The sequence below is a fragment of the Notamacropus eugenii genome, chromosome 2 (assembly GCF_028372415.1).
Source record: "Notamacropus eugenii isolate mMacEug1 chromosome 2, mMacEug1.pri_v2, whole genome shotgun sequence".
NCBI lineage: Eukaryota > Metazoa > Chordata > Mammalia > Diprotodontia > Macropodidae > Notamacropus > Notamacropus eugenii.
The window spans coordinates 57763820-57780971 of record NC_092873.1 but is presented as its reverse complement, the minus strand read 5'-3'; the positions used below and the strand labels follow the sequence as shown (position 1 = coordinate 57780971).

General features: G+C 45.9%; 1 protein-coding gene across 1 annotated transcript; it reads left to right on the top strand.

The window, feature by feature from the left end:
• Positions 1-6005: 6005 nt before the first annotated feature.
• On the top strand, positions 6006-12417 carry LOC140523487 (intestinal-type alkaline phosphatase 1-like). The gene is made up of 11 exons (XM_072638333.1): positions 6006-6072; positions 6717-6833; positions 7104-7213; positions 7622-7796; positions 8789-8961; positions 9601-9726; positions 9861-9933; positions 10180-10314; positions 10634-10825; positions 11008-11130; positions 11863-12417. Exons 1-11 carry the CDS (start codon positions 6006-6008, stop codon positions 12129-12131), a joined length of 1560 nt encoding a protein of 519 aa, XP_072494434.1. The 3' UTR covers positions 12132-12417.
• The last annotated feature ends 4735 nt before the right edge of the window (positions 12418-17152 follow it).

Below are 17152 nucleotides of genomic sequence, written 5' to 3'. Positions count from 1 at the left end.
TCCAGGGCACAACCTAGCTGCTGCTTTTGCTATGCCAAACACTTTATAATTACTATCTCAGTAGATCCTCACAATAACCCTGGGAGACAGGAGCTATTATGATTCCTCTTTTATAATTGAGAAAACAGAAGTTAATTGACTTGTCCAAAGTTATATAATGAGTAAGTTCCTGGGACTGGATTTGAATTCAGGTCTTGAATCTAGATCAGGCCCAACTCTTTATCCACTGAGCCACCTAGCCACCAGATTGGGAAGGGATGAGAGACCAGCAGTAGTCTAGGTGATACATAAGTGAGGTCTAAGCTAGGGCTACAAGCTACGAGAGCAAAAGCAAGGGCACGATACTGGAAACCTTCTGCTAGATGCCTTGTTTACATCCAATTCAGTTTGGATGTCACTTTCTACAAACAGGTTCCTGATCTCCCCAGTTTCTGGTGACTTCTTGCCCCCAGCTCAGACACTTGTTTAGTAAGAGAGGGATTGACCAATGAGTTCCCAGTGCTTATAACATATGTAGATATTTCTCTGTTTGGTTCCAGGCCAAGTGACCACATGGAAAATAGAGGGAACATTTTTTTTCCAGCCTTGTATGCCTGAGGGATTGGTACTAAGCAATGAAGAAAAGTCTTCCCATTGGCAGAGGAGCCAGAACTCCTCTCAGGGGCCTTTGAGCTCCCACTGATTTTGCATACAAAAGCAATAACCTACCTATCTTTCACTTTTTTCCCCTCCTGGTGTCTGCTTTGTGTCTCTGAGTAAGGAAGAGGGAAGCTCTCTCCCATCTGGCCACCACGTGTCTGTGAACACATGGCTCCTTTTGTGTTTGTTCTTCCCTGGTCGTAGGGAATCAAGTATCCAGGCATGGAACTGACTTTGTGTTTCACATTTGAGCCTGCTGTCCCCAGGACTTTATGGATGCAGGAAGAGGGTGCACTCCTGAGTTGAGGTCTGAATGTGTGTGTGTGTGTGTGTGTGTAGATGGTAACAAATGTTCTTATTATACAGCCTTAGTCAATGTCCTTTGATAAAAACTAATAGAGTTTAGCTGATTCTAGTTGATAATAGGGGATACCAGTGCAGGCTTGTGATCCATGCTACTAGAAACTTCAGTCCCTCAGCTAACCCCTAGAACCCTGAGGAGAGAAATAGTGATTCACATCTCTGTAGATCTCACTTCCCAGTGTAAGTGCAGGTTGAGGAAGTGAGCCTGGAGGGATGCTCTAAATCATTAATGATTGGAGAAATGGAATTAAAACAACTCAGTGGTGCTCCCTCATACCGATCAGAAATGACAAATGCTGAAGGGGATGAGAGAAAATAGATACACTAATGAATTACTGATGGAGTAGCGAATTGGTCTAACCATTGTGGACAACAATCTGGAACAGGAATGTCCAAAGGGTTATAAAAATGTGTATACCCTTTTACCCAGCAATAGTATTAGTAGATCCAGATCCCAAAGAGATCAAAGGAAAAGGAAAAGGACCTATATGTATGTTTGTGTGTGTGTGTGTGTGTGTGTGTGTGTGTGTGTGTGTGCGTGTATACAGAGAGAGAGAGTGAATGAGTGAGACGGAGACAGAGAGAGAGAGAGATAGAGAGAGAGAGAGAGAGAGAGAGAGAGAGAGAGAGAGAGAGAGAGAGAGAGAGAGAGAGCTCTTTTTGTGATGGCAAAGAATTGGAAATCAAAGGGATTCCCATCATTTGTGGAATGGCTGAAAAAGTTGGGGCACATGATTGTGATGGAATGCTATTGTGCTTTGGGAAATTATAAGAGGGGTGGTTTCAGAAAAACCTGCAATATCTATATGAACTGATGCAGAGTAAAATGAGAAGAAGCAGGAGAACAATATGCACAGTAACAGCAATGTTGTAAAAGACTTGAATACTCTGATCAATACAATGATCCAAGACAATTCCAAAGGACTCATGATAACAAAAAAAAATGTTATCCACTTCCAAAGAGGGCACTGATGAACTCTGAGTGTAGATTGAAGTATAATTCTCTCACTTTTTAAAAAAATTCTTTTTGTGATGGGGCTAATATGGAAATATCTTGCAGGATTTCATATGTGTGATTGATATTATATAGTTTGCTTCCTCGGGGAGTGAGAGAAGGGTAGGAGGGAGTACAGAAGCTGGAACTCAAAATCAAAAAAGAAAAGAATGTTTAAAATAAATATATATCCCATAAAAACAAAAAACAAAACAAAAACCAACCCTTACTCCCCTTCACCTCAGGGGACATCTATACAAAGACCCTTTCTTGGTTCTCCTAGCATTCAGTTCTCTGTTCCTCTTAACATGTTAATAAATTATCTGCATTCCAGTGAAGAGGACAATGAGAAGAAGAAGAAGAAGAAGAAGAAGAAGAAGAAGAAGGAGAAGGAGAAGGAGAAGAAGGAGAAGGAGAAGAAGAAGAAGAAGAGAAGGAGGAGGAAGAGGAAGAAGAAGAAAAGTTTAGGAGTACAGGAAGAGCAGGCAATAAATTCAGAAAACTTTTTCAAGCTGTTTGGTTCAGAAAAGGAGTTAGAGGATAAGGGGAGAATGGGCACAAGAAATGGGATCAAGGAAAGGTTTTTCATGAATGGAGGAGATGTGTGTGTCTGGAGGCAGCTTGCAAGGAGGCAGTAGAGTGGATATCTACTGATGCTTGCTATGTGCGACTGGACAAGTCACTTAACCTGCCTGAGCCTCAGTTTCCTCCTTCATAAAATGATGATAATAATGCAACCTTCCAGGGTTGCTAGGGACTCTTCTGCAGGAATGTCTGCTAAGAAGTATTCATTTTTTTCCAGAAGCTCCAGGCAGTGATTCAAGGACTCTTGGGGCTCCTGGTTTTATGGCCTCTACCCTCCTGCCTTTTCCAAACCAATCAGACCCTTATCAGACCTGTGCTCCTGGAGAGGAAGAAGTGGACCAGAAAGAGGACAGGTCCCAGAGGCAGACAGCCAGCTGACATGGCTTCAGAGTGGGTGGGGCATGGGGCTGGCCATCAGGGAATCTGGACACAGGTCTCTGGACACTGGCCAGGAATCAGCTTATCAAACTGTTTCCATCCAACTGTGCACTCAACCAACTTCTCTCACTGAACAAAGGTTCACTGATCACATTCCCTTAATGGCCAGGTTGACAACTCCTTGGTTTCTTAGCTCAGTAAACTGGCTGCCACCTCTGGAAATTCCTCCCTCAATCAGAATCTTCATGATGGAATGATAACTTAGATAGCCTACCTCTCCTCTGGTCCTGAAGGTCAGGAGGAAGACTAGACCTGGATTAATGGATCTGGGAATCAACGGCATAGACATGGTAGCTAAACCATGGCAACTAAGGAGATTGCCAAGAGAAATAGTAAAGGAGAAGAGATGGGCACTGAGGACAGAACGTTGGGGGACATTGAGAGCCAGCAGGCATGACCTAAATGAAGAGCCCACGGAAGAGATGGAGAGACAGTGCGAGAGCTGGGAGAGAGCAGTGTGAGAAAAATGCAGAGAAGAGACTCATTGATCCAGGAGAGAGTGAGCAGCAATGCCAAATGTTGCAGAGGTCAAGGCTGGAGCAAGGATGAGTCGAGTTGGCATTTACAAGGTCCTTGTGAACACTGGAAAAGTTTAGTTTGAATGATGAAGTCTGAAACCAGATTATAAAGGACTCAGGGGAGGGACAGAAAGACAGAGACAGAGAGAGGAGAGACACAGAGACAGAGAGATAGAGGGAGGAGACAGACACACAGAGAGACAAAGACAGAGTGGAGAAACAGACAGAGAGACAGAGAGAGGAGAAACACAGAGACAGAGACACGAAGAGAGGAGAGCAGAGCAGCAGAGGCAACATTCATAGACAATCTTTTCAGGGAGTTCAGCATTAAAAGGGCTTCTTTGTTTAAGCCACAAAGGACAGGGAGATAGCCAGCATTCATTATGTGCGTACTATGTGCCAGGCACTGTGTTAGATGCTGGGGATACCACAAAACAAATGGCAAAAAAGTCCCTTTTCTCAAGGACCTCACAGTCTAATGGGGGAGACCACATGCAAATAACTCTGGACAAATGATGTAGAAAGAGGTTCAATTGGAGAACAGTCCAGATGGAAGGCACTGAGATGAGAGAGGACTGGGAAGGGCTTTTTGTAGGAACTCAGGCTCTAAGGAAGCCAGGGGAACCAGGAGGAAGAGATGAGGAGCGGGAGAGCTCCAAGCCCAGAGCAACTACCAGGGGTTATGTGTGGAGTCAGGAGGAGTCATCTCAGGGCATAGACAAGAGGAAGGAAGAAGGCTGGAAAGAAAGGAATGAGCCAAGTCATGGAAAACTCTCAGGGTCAAGGAGAGCTCACCCTGACTTGTCTACCCCCTGCTCAGGTATTATTCACAGCTCTTCTGGATCTGAGTATCTGTGGAGTCAAGAGGCTGACTCACCTCTGGACCTTGGACCATCATTGGGCTTGCTCCCAAACCTAATAATGATGATGATAATGAAATTATATTGATAATGAAACATAATAATGATTATAGCCAGAATTTAGGTTTGCAAATGCCTTTACATACATGATCTCATTCAGTCTTCAAAACAACCTTGAGAAGTTGGTGCACTTATTATCCCTATTATCCCCATGTTCCTGATGAAGGAACAGAGGCAGGCAGATAGGTTAAATGTCTTGACCAGGATCACACATCTAGTTAGTGGCTGAGGCCAGTCTTCCTGACTTGTCACGTGGCAGCTCCAGCTTAGGTTTGTTCTGGCTGTGGCCTGGAGGGTGACTGCTGGAAAAGTTATTGAGAAAGCTCCAGATTTGGAAAGAGGAGGCCTAAAATGGAACCTAATCCCTGCCACTAGTGCAGGTTATGTGGTACCATGGACAGAGCCAGGGTTTGGGAAGCAGAGTGGTGGAGCACTTGCACCCCAGCCCTAGGAACATATCTCTCCACAGCCCAAAGACCCTATCTCTGTCAATAACTCATGAGAGGCAAATATCTCTCCCTGCTCCAGAAACAAGATGAACCTGTAGAACCTCCTGGTACAGACAGAATTATCTTGTACTGATTCCCACAGTTGTCATATACAATCCCAAAGCCAAGCCATAGATGTCCCCGCATGTGGCTATCTGGTACAAATAGGATGACCATGACAATTAGTTGACTTACTGACCTAGCAAACCATAAAACACATTCTCAGAAGCCCCTCATCTCCAGGGTTTCCAGGAGTGAATGCCACCTACAGAAATGGCATATTCCTTTACGATCTGGCCACACCTTGATTCTGCCCCAGCACTACCTGGGTGGCATCCTTGGCAAGCCACTTCTTGAACTTGTTCTGTATAAGCTTTGCTGTCACCTCCATTCAGTTGCAAGTTCCCTAAAGAACTTCATGTCACGCTAAACTTTTGCCACTTGACTAGAACATGGATTGACTCCTCGAATTCTTTCCAGGTGACTCCTCCTGGTAATTCAATATTTTGGGGGTCCCTGTACCCCTAAACTGCATCAAGAGGACCTGAGTTTGAACCCTTGAATATTTATGACTTGAGCAAGAAATCAATTCCAGTTTCCTCATCTATAAAGTGAGGGGTTTGGACTGCATGGCCTTAGAGATGCCTGTCAGCTCAAGAGCTGTGATGCTGTGACTAGTGGATGTATAAGGTTGTTTTTTCCAGTGTGGTATTTTCGACTTCTGTGAGTTAATTCCTGTTCTAGAAGTTGGGTGGAGCTGAAGCACCTGACCAGGAATTGGGGCCACTTCTGTGCCCCAATCAGATGAACACTGGCCACCCACCACTATCTTGGCTCTCCAACAGAAGGGTCCAGGTCAGGAGGGCCCTTCAGGGGTGTGGCCAAGACCATCAAGGGGGTGGGGTACCCACAGAGCAACAATATCTTCCAGGAAGCAGATAGCTCCTTTCTGGGGCCAAAGTCCCCAAAGGCCACTATTAAGCAACTCAGTGTCCCACAGAGACACTACCTCTCTCTCTCTCTCTCTCTCTCTCTCTCTCTCTGTCTCTCTGGCCTCATGATGCAGGGAAGTTATGCTTTGTTCCTGGTAGGGCTCTACTTCCACATCACTGATAGCGTCATTCCAGGTAACCCCCTCCAAGGGGCTTCCCTAATAGAAAAGGATCAGGGACAGTGTCCTACTCAATGACACTGGTCCAGGAGGTGGGACTGAGATAAATCCGGGGGCACCTACTAAAGGTGGGGAAGATGTGTAGTTTGCTGCTATTAAGACTCAGTGGGGACCTATTAGCACCTAAGAAAAGTGGAGTCCAAAGTGATGTGAGGATCAGAGATGCCTTGGCTACCTGTAGGAGGGTAAAGGCATTTTCAAAAATGTGTAAGAGACAGCTGCTTACTATCGGTATGTCTTCACCAAGTTCCTTCCCTCCTCTGGACTTCAGTTTCCTCCCCAGGAAAATGGGGGAGGCGTAGACTAGTATGGTAAGGTAGGAAGTGTGCTAAGTTTAGTGTCTGAGAGATATGTGGCTCTGCACAAACTGAAGTAAGTCTGAACTGTTTATTCATCTATGAGGCAGGAGGACAGGAGAGATGGCCTCTCAGGTCTCAGCCCTAGTTCTAGCAGTCTAGAGTCTCCAAAGCTCATTCTTGCTTAATAATCCACCCCCTCATCTGATTTTCAACGGTTTGGGGACCAGGGACTAGTGGCCCAGAGGGTGAGGGATACGGGTGTATCCACCAATCTCTGAGTTCCCCGGTTCTGTGCCCTCAGAAGCTGAAGAGAACCCCAATTTCTGGAACCAGAAGGCAAAAATTGCCCTGCAGACAGCCCAGCAGCTATATCCCATCCAGACCTCAGCAAAGAACCTTATCCTTTTCCTAGGGGATGGTGAGTATGGTGGCTGACATGAATCTTCCACTCCCCACCCCAGCCCACTCCAAACAAGCACCCAGCACCAAACTTCCCCAAAATGCCCACCCTAGCCCACCTAGACTCCCTGTCCCAACAGTGAGGTCACTTCCCCACCCAAACCACGCTGAGACCTGGTCTCTCGGGCCCCCTCCCCCTTCCAGGAGCCTGGTGAATGTAGGATATGTTTGCCCTGGGAATTAGACTAGGGCTGAGCTGAGTTCTCAGCTGAGTCTTGGCTATACACAGGAATGGGAGTGCCCACTGTAACTGCCACCCGGATACTTAAAGAAAATCTGAATGGAAATCTGGACAGCCCATTGGCGATGGATGGGTTCCCTTATGTGGCTCTGTCTAAGGTACATCATAGAGGAAAGGGTGAGGGAAAACCCTAGATCAATAGAGCACTAGCTTTGAAGTCAGGAAGACCTGGGACCCAGTCCTCCCTCAAACTCCTGTAACCTTTGTGATGATGGGTAGATTCCCTCAAGCTTTTTTACAGGAAAAGAGCCTTGGTGGGGAGGTTGATGGAGCCCTCCTGGGAAACGGGGAAGGAAAGAGGGAAGGAGAAGTTGTGGGAATGCCTTGGGAACCCTAGAAAAGGGTAGGAGTAGATATGGCCAGGCTCCATCTAGGATGAGGGATGAGGCAAAGGAAGGTGTTCTGGTGGGCCTAGAGGGCCAAGGTGATGGCCTGGAGGGTGAGGGTGAGGGCGTGGATGCTTCTCTGCCAGCTGCCCAGGAACTAACCAAGTGTCATCTGCACAGACATACAATGTAGACAGGCAGGTCCCTGATAGTGCAGGCACAGCCACTGCCTACCTCTGTGGTGTGAAGGGCAACTATGGAACCATTGGACTCAGTGCTGCTGCCCGCTATAACGAGTGTAACACCACCCAGGGCAATGAGGTGTTCTCGGTGCTGAAGAGAGCCAAGGAAGCAGGTGAGCTGGGGGACAGCTCCTCACCTGCCTCTACCAAGTCATCTCTCCTCCAGTGTCCCCTCAGCATTTCAAACTCAGCTCCTTACTCTTCCTCATTCTCCAAGCAATCATCAGACTTTCTGCCTTCAAGTCCTATGCCCTGTCTTCTCCACTCGCACAGTGCCACCCTAGTCTGGCCTCTCATCACCTCTAACCTGACTACTGTAACAACCTCCAATTCGTTTCCTGGCTTCCAGCCTCTCCTTTGTCCAAAGACTCCCTCACGCAGCTGCCAAAACAATGAGGACGAGAATCAATAGTGGAGGTGTATATGGAGCCTGGAGGTTGGCAAAGCACTTGACAAACACTATCAACCCTGGGAAGTAGGCACTACTATTATCCTCACTTTACACATGAGGAAATGGAGGCAGATAGAAGGTCAGTGACTTCCCAGGATCACACAGCTAGTAAATGTCTAAGACTGGATTCGAATTTGGGTCTTCCTAACTCCAGGTCCATGTTCTATGCACTGTTGGACCTAGGGGCCTAAAGCACATGTCTCCTGTTGCTCCCCTGCCCTACTGAATTCCTGAATAAATATGAAGTCTTCTTGACATGGGAAGCCCTTCACAGTTGGGTGCTAGTCTACCTTTCTAGTTTTTTTTAAAACATCTCCCCTTCATAGACTTCATAGAGCCAAACTCTCCTAGGTGCCATTCTCTAAACTCTGCCCTTCATCCCCCACCCCCATGCCTTTGGCTGTCAACCCTGCCTCCCTTCCAAGTCCTGGAGTTCCAAACTTCCTTCAGGTGCAGCTCAGGTGACATTTACAGGAAGGTTCTCCTTATTCCCCAATTATGGACTCTTAACCATGTCTAGATGTCTTCCTGTTGTCTTCTAATGCACACCACCCCTCAATAAAATGTAGGTCTTGGAGGGTAAGGATTATTTTCCATTTTGTCTGTGGAAAAGAGGTGGCCCTGAAGTCTGAGTCTGGGGTCTGATTCCTTCAGGGAAGTCAGTGGGGGTGGTGACCACCACCCGGGTGCAGCATGCCTCACCCTCTGGCACCTATGCTCATGTGGTAAACCGGAACTGGTACTCGGATGCTGACATGCCTGCTGAGGCCCTGCAGAGTGGCTGCAAGGACATTGCTTCCCAGCTGGTTTCCAATGTGGACATTGATGTAAGTTCACCAGGACGGAAATTGGGGCATTCCTGGAGGGCCACAGCCAAGGGGGCTGGAGAGAAGAGACTGAAGTTGCAAAGGGACAGACCTAGTTTGACCTATGGGAAAATCTGCTGACAAGGGCAGCTTTAGATGACAAGTCCCTGTCCCAGGAGGCCTGGAATGGGTTCTCTGGTTTCATGGCCACTTCTTGGGGGCATTCAGGGAGAGAATTCTTATTCAGGCACAAATTGAATTCGATGCCTCTGGGCCCCCTTCTAGCTGTGAGATGCTGAGATTCTTGGAGGACATGAGGATCAACATGAGAATAACATTTGTATGGGGAGTATCTTTGTGTCCTTCTGCCTCAATTTCCTCTTGGTGATGAAAAGCCTGTGATACCTAATAAGGTTCTCTGGAAAGAGAGTCCATGTGGATCAATGGAGAACTTGAAGGGATAGAGAGGAATCAATGGAAAAACTGAGGCTGAGGTGGGGAAGTGCAAGGAGTGATGGGACAGAGAATGCTGAGAATAAATGGTCTTGCAAGGATTTGGGCAGGTGAGCCAGACTTTGGGATTTGAGCAACAGAAAAAAGACTGGTCCCAGAGACCTAGAGCTCACAGTGGTCCATGGCACTCTCCCCATTTCCTCTCAGGTAATCCTGGGTGGAGGCCGCAAGTACATGTTTCCAGAAGGTACCCCTGATCCTGAGTACCCAAATCAGAATGCAATTAGGAAGGATGGTCAGAACCTCGTACAGAAATGGCTGGATCGTGCACCAGTAGGTGATGGGGTTGTTTCAGTGCTGGAGGTTGGGTGCAGAGGAATTAGAAGAGAGGGAGAGGGCCCCACTTGTCAAGGTTCCCAGAGCTAGAGGAGAGCACAGCCAAGGCTGACAGTGGTTGTATTTCTCAGGGTGGCAAATATGTATGGAACCGTGAACAGCTACTGAGTGCAGCAGAAGATCCCACAGTGACTCGTATCATGGGTAACCACACACAATTGCCTTCCCCTCCTCAACCACCTCCTGCAGGTAGACTCTGACTGGCTTTTGATCTTCCCAGCATCTTACAGTCAGTGTAAAACACTTAATTGGGCCCTCCTTGCTTAGAGATAATTGACAAGATATATCTGATCTAGCATTGTCCAAGTTGGAAAAATACAGAACTCTTTGGAGCATTAGTTTATACGGTGGTCTTAGTATCTGATGGTTAAAATGATATGTTTCTCCAAGGTCTCTTTGAACCTGTAGACACTAAATATGACATACAACGAAACACTGCAGAAGACCCCTCCTTGATGGAGATGACCCAAGCTGCCATCCAAAAGCTCAGCCAAAATTCCAAAGGCTACTACCTCTTTGTGGAAGGTAAGTTGGATCAAGTCAGGTCCAAGAGAGTCCTGGGATGATTCTGTGAGGCTGCTGATTATGCTGTGAAGGAAGGAGGATGGGAAGCAGTCACAGGTCAAAGGCTGGAGAGGATCTCTGAATCTATCTCATCCAACCTCTCATTTTATAGATGTGGAAACTAAGACCTGGGAAGTTTAGTGACCTGGTCAAAGTCACCTGGGAAATAAGCAAAATAGACCAAGCACTAAGACTACGAGAAGATGGAAGGCTGCCAGTGGATCAGTCTGAGGGTTGCTTTCTGGAACAGAACCTGACCTCACTATATGTATTTATTTAGGAGGCCGAATTGACCATGGCCACCATGATGGCACTGCACACCTAGCCTTGACCGACGCTATTATGTTTGACTTGTCTATTCATAAGGCCACTCAGATGACTAAAGAAAATGACACGTTGATTGTCGTCACTGCAGATCACTCTCATGTTTTCTCCTTCGGTGGCTACACCTACAGAGGCAGCTCCATCTTTGGTAGGGAGCTGGGAGGGTGACATGAGAGGGCTTCCATCCTCAGCTTACAGGTGTCCCATTTCCATCTATCGTCAAATGCCCTAAAGTCAATTTTGTCCTACATGCCTAGCAGGGGGAGCCCTCTGGAGCAAGATCTGTTGTTGTTCCTCTTCTATCATCTCTTCTTGGGTTTCTTTCCTTAGGACTGGCTCCCAGCAAGGCACTAGATATAAAAGCATATACTTCCATCTTATATGGCAATGGACCTGGCTATAACCTGGTCAATGGAAGTAGACCAGATGTTAATGACAGTATCAGTGGTAAGAGTGGGAGCCAAGAATACGGGAAGCTGGGAGGTAGTGGGAACCCAAGATCATCTGGGTGGACTGGGTTTGGCTCTAGATTTCTCATCCACATGGAGGCAAAGAGAGTTCTGGGGAACACTTCAATTCCACAAGCATTCATTAAACAGCTGCTGTGAGCTACAAACTGTCCTAGGTATTGGGGTACAAAAACAAACCCCAGCAGCCCCTACCTTCTGGTGCTTCTGTTCTACTGAAAGGGGGAGTGGGAAGAGAGAGCTCCTATCCACTCAGATACCTACCCACTCAACAGTTTATATGGTATCTGCTATGTGTCAGGCTCTGGGACTCCAAAGACAGAGATTCCATTCTAATGGGTGGGGAGGGAGGACAAGAAATCCACAGTATTTACAAAGGAAAGGTAGTTGGAGGTGAGGAGAGTGCTGCCAATGGGGAGATCAGGAAAATCTTCACATTCAAGAGAATCCTGAGGCTGAGCTTTCAGTTCAAGGAAGTGTGGATGAGTGATCAGAGCCCTGGGGATGCTTTCTATCTCTGTGACCTTGGACAAGTTACTTCTTCCAAGGCCTCAATTTCCTCCTCTGGAAATTGAAGGGTGTGGAGCAGATGGTCTTTGAGGTCACTTTTAATGCTAGAGTTGTGATCCCTGGGGAGGGTTTGGGGGATAGATACTTCTTGCAGACCCAATCATGCTCCCCTCACATTCCTCTCTCTCCCATGGTTCTTCAGAGGAAGTGTCTTATAGACAACAGGCCGCTGTGCCCTTGGTCTCAGAGACTCATGGTGGGGAAGACGTGGCCATCTTTGCAAGAGGTCCTCAAGCGCACCTCTTCCATGGTGTGCAGGAACAGACCTATGTGGCTCATGTAATGGCCTTTGCTGCCTGCCTGGAGCCCTATCAGGACTGTGGGCTCCCAGCCCCAAATGGCAGCCCCCAGGCCTCAGCATCCTTCCTGTTGCTGATCCTTGCCTGGCCTTTCCTGCTGTTAGCAGTTCAACACTGATCTCGGACCAACCAACTCCCAACCACTATTCCTCCACCTTCCAGGGGCTTCCCTGGGGTTGCTAGCTACTGCAACTCTGGGAGGGACACCCTGGGCTTCTGACATGTCCGCATCAGGGACATGAAAACTGCCAACAAATAAATTCGGTAACAAAGCCCTGAGTCAAATGTTCTCACTGAGGTGTGCTCCCCACACCTCTCCCCAGTATTGAGAGCCTTCTTCTTTGTCCCTGACGTTTAGTGGCAATTTGCGGTGAGATTTCCTGTTATCTTCTGCTAGCTTCCTACTTTGAGACCTCTCACCAGATGGGCTAGAGAGAGGTAAGCCCAAGTAAAGTGGGGTTTTTGTTATTTTGTTTTTGGAGTTCAGTTTCCCAGATTGAGGTTAAATTGTGAATATCTGGAGGCTCAATCTCCTTTGAACACTGGCTGTTCACAGTTGTGCTGAGGTACATGGGTTGTAATGCCTTCTGGCTTTGAGCTCATTCGTTGAAAACAATATACTCTGGGAGGTTGGTATTTTGCTTTGGAGGTTCACTTATGAGAAAGACATTTTGGTTCCCTGGATGGAACTCTGAGTAGCTGTTTGTTAAGAGCTCCCCAATCACTCAGACGTTATTCGTGCTTGCCCATTCAGTGTGGCATTATTTTGTCAGACAGTTAGAGCCCTGCAAGTTGATCTTTGTGCCAGTTTCTCTGCTTATGTTTTCTTTATTTGTATTTTCTCCGTGTTTAGGGTGCTGACCTTTCCCCTGAACTAATGAATGACATATATGTTCAATTAAAGAAGGATTCTTAACCCCTTTAAAGCTCTTTCCTTAATAAAGCAGACCAAAGCATCTGTGCTAACAGGATATCCTAGGTGTACTGGAGTGCTTACTAATGCAAGAGGGCACAGGACATCTCCAAGTCTACTTCCAATAACCCCTCCTGCTGTCCCCTGCAACAGGAAGTCAGGGTGGTACACAGAAAGGATTCCAGATTTGGAACCACAATGTCCCTAGAATGCCAACTCACCCCTCCAACAGCTCTGGTCAGAACATTCTGTTTTGGAAGGGCATGTTTATTGCCTTTGTTTTCACACCATCTACATTATCTAATGTAGCTCCTCCTCCTCCCCCCTCCAGGTAGCCATCATACTGAGTAAAGGTTAAAACAGAGGGGTAACCAACACCCCAAAAATGTCTGACATCATCTGTAGTGTCCCATCCTCATAGTCCTCTGCAAGAAAGGAAAGGAGGTGCCTTCCCACACCTCTTCTTTGGGGTCACTTTTATAGCATTCATTTTCAACTCCAGTTACTTTTTGTCATTCTTTATATCTGCACTGTTGAAATCATTCCTATATTCTCCTGCTGGTTCTGCTCCCTTCACTTTGCATCAGTTCATACACATCTTCCCATGATTTTCTGCACTCACTGGATTTCTCACTTCTAAGAGTTGCAGTAATGACCCATCTTATTCATGTGCAAAATGTGTTTAGCCATTTTAAATAGAGGAGAATTTACTTTGTTTCCAGATCTTTGCTATTAAAACAAACGTTACTAGAAATATTTCAGTGTGAATAGGGTCTTTTTCTCATTGGCCTCTTTAGGTCTCTGCCTGGCAGAGAGTTCACTGGGTAAAACACAGATGTTATTCACTTAACATTATTTCAAGGTGATTCTTAGAATAGTTGGACCAGTTCTCAGGATCAAAAACAATACATTAGTTTGCCCTTCTCTTCCACAACGCCCGTAACACTGACTCTTTCCTGCCTTTGGAGTCTTTGCTAATTTCCTGAGTATGAGATAAAAGCTCAGAGTTGCTTTGGTTTGAGTTTCTCGTGTTACTAGAGTTTGGACCACTCTTTTGCATAGTTGTTAATAATTTACAGTTTTCCTTTTTAAGACTATTGTTCCTTTTGGGCCCACTCTTAAGAATCACCTCTGAAGCCCTAGTGGCTTAAGCACCTGGAACCCCCATCAGGCAGCCCATCCGTGAGACCCCCGAACCAATTACCCAAATAACCAGCTGTCCCCAAATCCTTAGAAATCCAAGGAAAGGGTTTGGGTTCTACCATTTGGGGTCTTCTTCTTCTCCTTTACAATCTCTTCCTCTTCTTTCTACTTTCTGCCTTTTTTTCTCCTCTAATTGCTTTTTAATCCACCTCATTCTTCTCCCTCTTCTTTATCCCCCACTCTAGCCAGATTGGCCTGGTGGTTATTCCCCATTCCCCATCCTTTATGCTTACAAGTCATTCTCTACTCAACTCTATTTCCCTTCAACACTCATTTCAAATGCTATGTCCTAAATGTGGCCTTCCCCTGAAATTCCATTGTAGAAAGGTAAAAATACCACCAACTATAGAATAATTGCCACTTAATGTAGTATGGCCTCAGGGAGGCAGCTCAATGTTGTGGTGGACAGGGTGTGGGACTTGGAGTCTCATGGACCTGAGTTCAAATCCTGATTCAGTCACTATCCAGCTATGGAACCCTAGGCAAGTCACTTACCCTCTGCCTGCCTCAGTTTTCCCAATCATAAAAGAGGATAATGAGAGCATCTACCTCACTTGGTTGTTATGAGGATCACATGACATAAGATATGTAGGGAGCTTTGCAAACTTTAAAGCCCTCTAATCAATGCTAGCCCACATTATTGTTTTTGTAATTCTGTGTTTGTTGTTGTTCAGTCATTTTCTGTTAGATTCGTTGTGGCTCTACTTGGGGTTTTCTTGGCAAAGATACAGGAGTGGTTTGCCATTTCCTTCTCTAGCTCATTTTAGAGATGGGGAAAGTGAGGCAAACAGAGTTAACTGACTTGCCCAGGATCACACAGCTAAAAAGTGTCTGAGTCTGAATTTGAACTCAGGTCTTTCTGATTCCAGGCCCAGTGCTCTATCCACTAGGCCACTTCACTGTCTACTGAGCCACCTAGCCACCCTACATTTGCTTTGCATTTACTTTCCTTCGTATATTATTCCCCCCCCCCCACCCCAAAAGGGCAACTTCTTGAAGGCAGGGACTGTCTGATTCCTACCTACATAATCCCAGCACCAGGTGGAGGCTAACCCTTACCAGGTGTTCCCAAGAGCCCATTAATTTTCTTGCCTGTGATGTTATCACCTTCTTGACTCATTATTACCTACTGGACTCAAATGCCAGATTTCTTTCAGGTCAGCTATTCTCTGATCACTCATCTCCTATCCTGTATGAGAAAAGCCCACATAACTCACTGTACCCTACTATACTGCCCTCACTTCCCCCTTCTCAGCCTCAGTTTCCCTTTCTGTAAGATAAAGGGATTGGACTAGACCAGAAATTCTTAACCTGAGGGATCTGTGAACTTGTGTAAAAATTATTTCATAATCGTGTTTCATGTAATCCTTTGTAATCTTCTCCATTTAAAAACATGGTTCTGATGCCCAGATAGATGAGAGCAAGAAGCAAGAGCCCAAGGTTGCATGGATTTGAGAATGCCTGTTTGAGATGAGGAAAGATCACTGAAGGAAGGAAAGAAAAGACTAATTTGGAGAAATATCACAGGGCAATGATACAAGAAGAGCTCTTGACAGTTAGCTTCTGACTCTCAGGGGATACTGTGAATTTCTAAGTTCTTAGATGAGAGCAGAGGACACAACTCTTGATGGTTTATAGATTTAGAGTCTTGGATCTCTTCATTTACAAATGAGGAAGCTGAGGCATATAGAGTGGTTAAGTGACTTGCCTAGGGTCACCCAACTAGCAGAGTCACACTCACTGACGTGCATCCCTTATGCCACCTAGCTTAAAGTCTTTTGCTGTAACCACTACTACAGACCAGAGACCAAGATTTAAAAGATCTTTGAAGTGGCTCCGAACTCTTGACATCTTTCAAATATAAATACCTTTAGTTCATATTTGTGTGTCTTTTCTTTGATTGATTAGAGAGTTTTAACTGTAAAATAAAGATTTCTGGGACATAAATAATGATTCTGAAAATGGATCCATTGGCTTCACCAGACTGCTGATGGGCTCCCATGCCCAGAGTTAAGAAGATCTCATCTACACAATTGTCAGGGTCCATTTCCGCTCTTCAGTCTTTGGTCCTGGCCAGACAACTTACTTTGTCTCTGCAAACTTTGCCCTCTTTCCCTTTTAAATCATTACACTTGAATTTGCACATGACATTCTACTTGGAACTCCATCCTTTACAAAAACCACACCCTTGTTTTACTGCTTCCCAACTAATGCAGAAGCATTCCTAGATTTTGCCACATATGACTCCAGTCAGTGAAGTGATCCTTATTCTCTGCCTACTCCCTCTCTCAGCTCACACTTCAGGATGTTCAGTCATTGTTGCTGCTAGAAGCAACTGGGGGTGTAGCGGGTCAGAGGCCTGGACTGGGAGTCAGGAAGACCTGAATTTCTAAGACACTGATGACCTGTCTGACCCTCAGACAAGTCACTTGACCTCCCTTTACCTCAGTTTCCTCAACAGCAAAAAGGGGATGATAATGGCACCTTACCTCTCAGGATGGTTGCAAGGATGAAAGAATATTAAAAAATATTTTACAAACCTTAAAGATCTACATTATTGTTGTTGTTATTCTTAGTTCCATGTTGAAGCTGCTGTCCCTAGTGGGTATAGTCCATGCAGTTATGCCCCTTCCAGCTTCCCTTAACTCATAAACTCCTCTGTTTCCCCTTCATAGCCTTCACTACTCTCTTCTGTGTCCAGGATATATTTGTTTCCAAACTCCAAGGATGCATGATTTCATCCTTGTCATTTCCTTCTCCCCTGATACAGAGCCCATCTCTCTATGTCCACTCACCCAAGAATGCCTTCTGGAAATCATTCTGTCCTCCACATTCTCACTCATTCCCTCACTTGCCTGATCTTCTCAGTTCTTTCCCCAGAATATCTCTCACATTTGTCTCCTTCTCTCTGCCTGCCTATCCACCAGTGTAGTTCAGACTTTTAGCCCTTCTCACCTTGGGCTGTAGCAACATGATTCTAATTGCCTGACATCACTTCTCTTTCCTCTTCTACATAGCTGCCA

Excerpts from the sequence above, each read along its gene's own strand:
- LOC140523487 (XM_072638333.1), top strand. The coding sequence starts at position 6,006 with ATGCAGGGAAGTTATGCTTTGTTCCTGGTAGGGCTCTACTTCCACATC. Across the intron at positions 6,834-7,103 it reads TATCCTTTTCCTAGGGGATG|GAATGGGAGTGCCCACTGTA; the intron begins GTGAGTATGGTG and ends GGCTATACACAG. Across the intron at positions 9,934-10,179 it reads CACAGTGACTCGTATCATGG|GTCTCTTTGAACCTGTAGAC; the intron begins GTAACCACACAC and ends TGTTTCTCCAAG.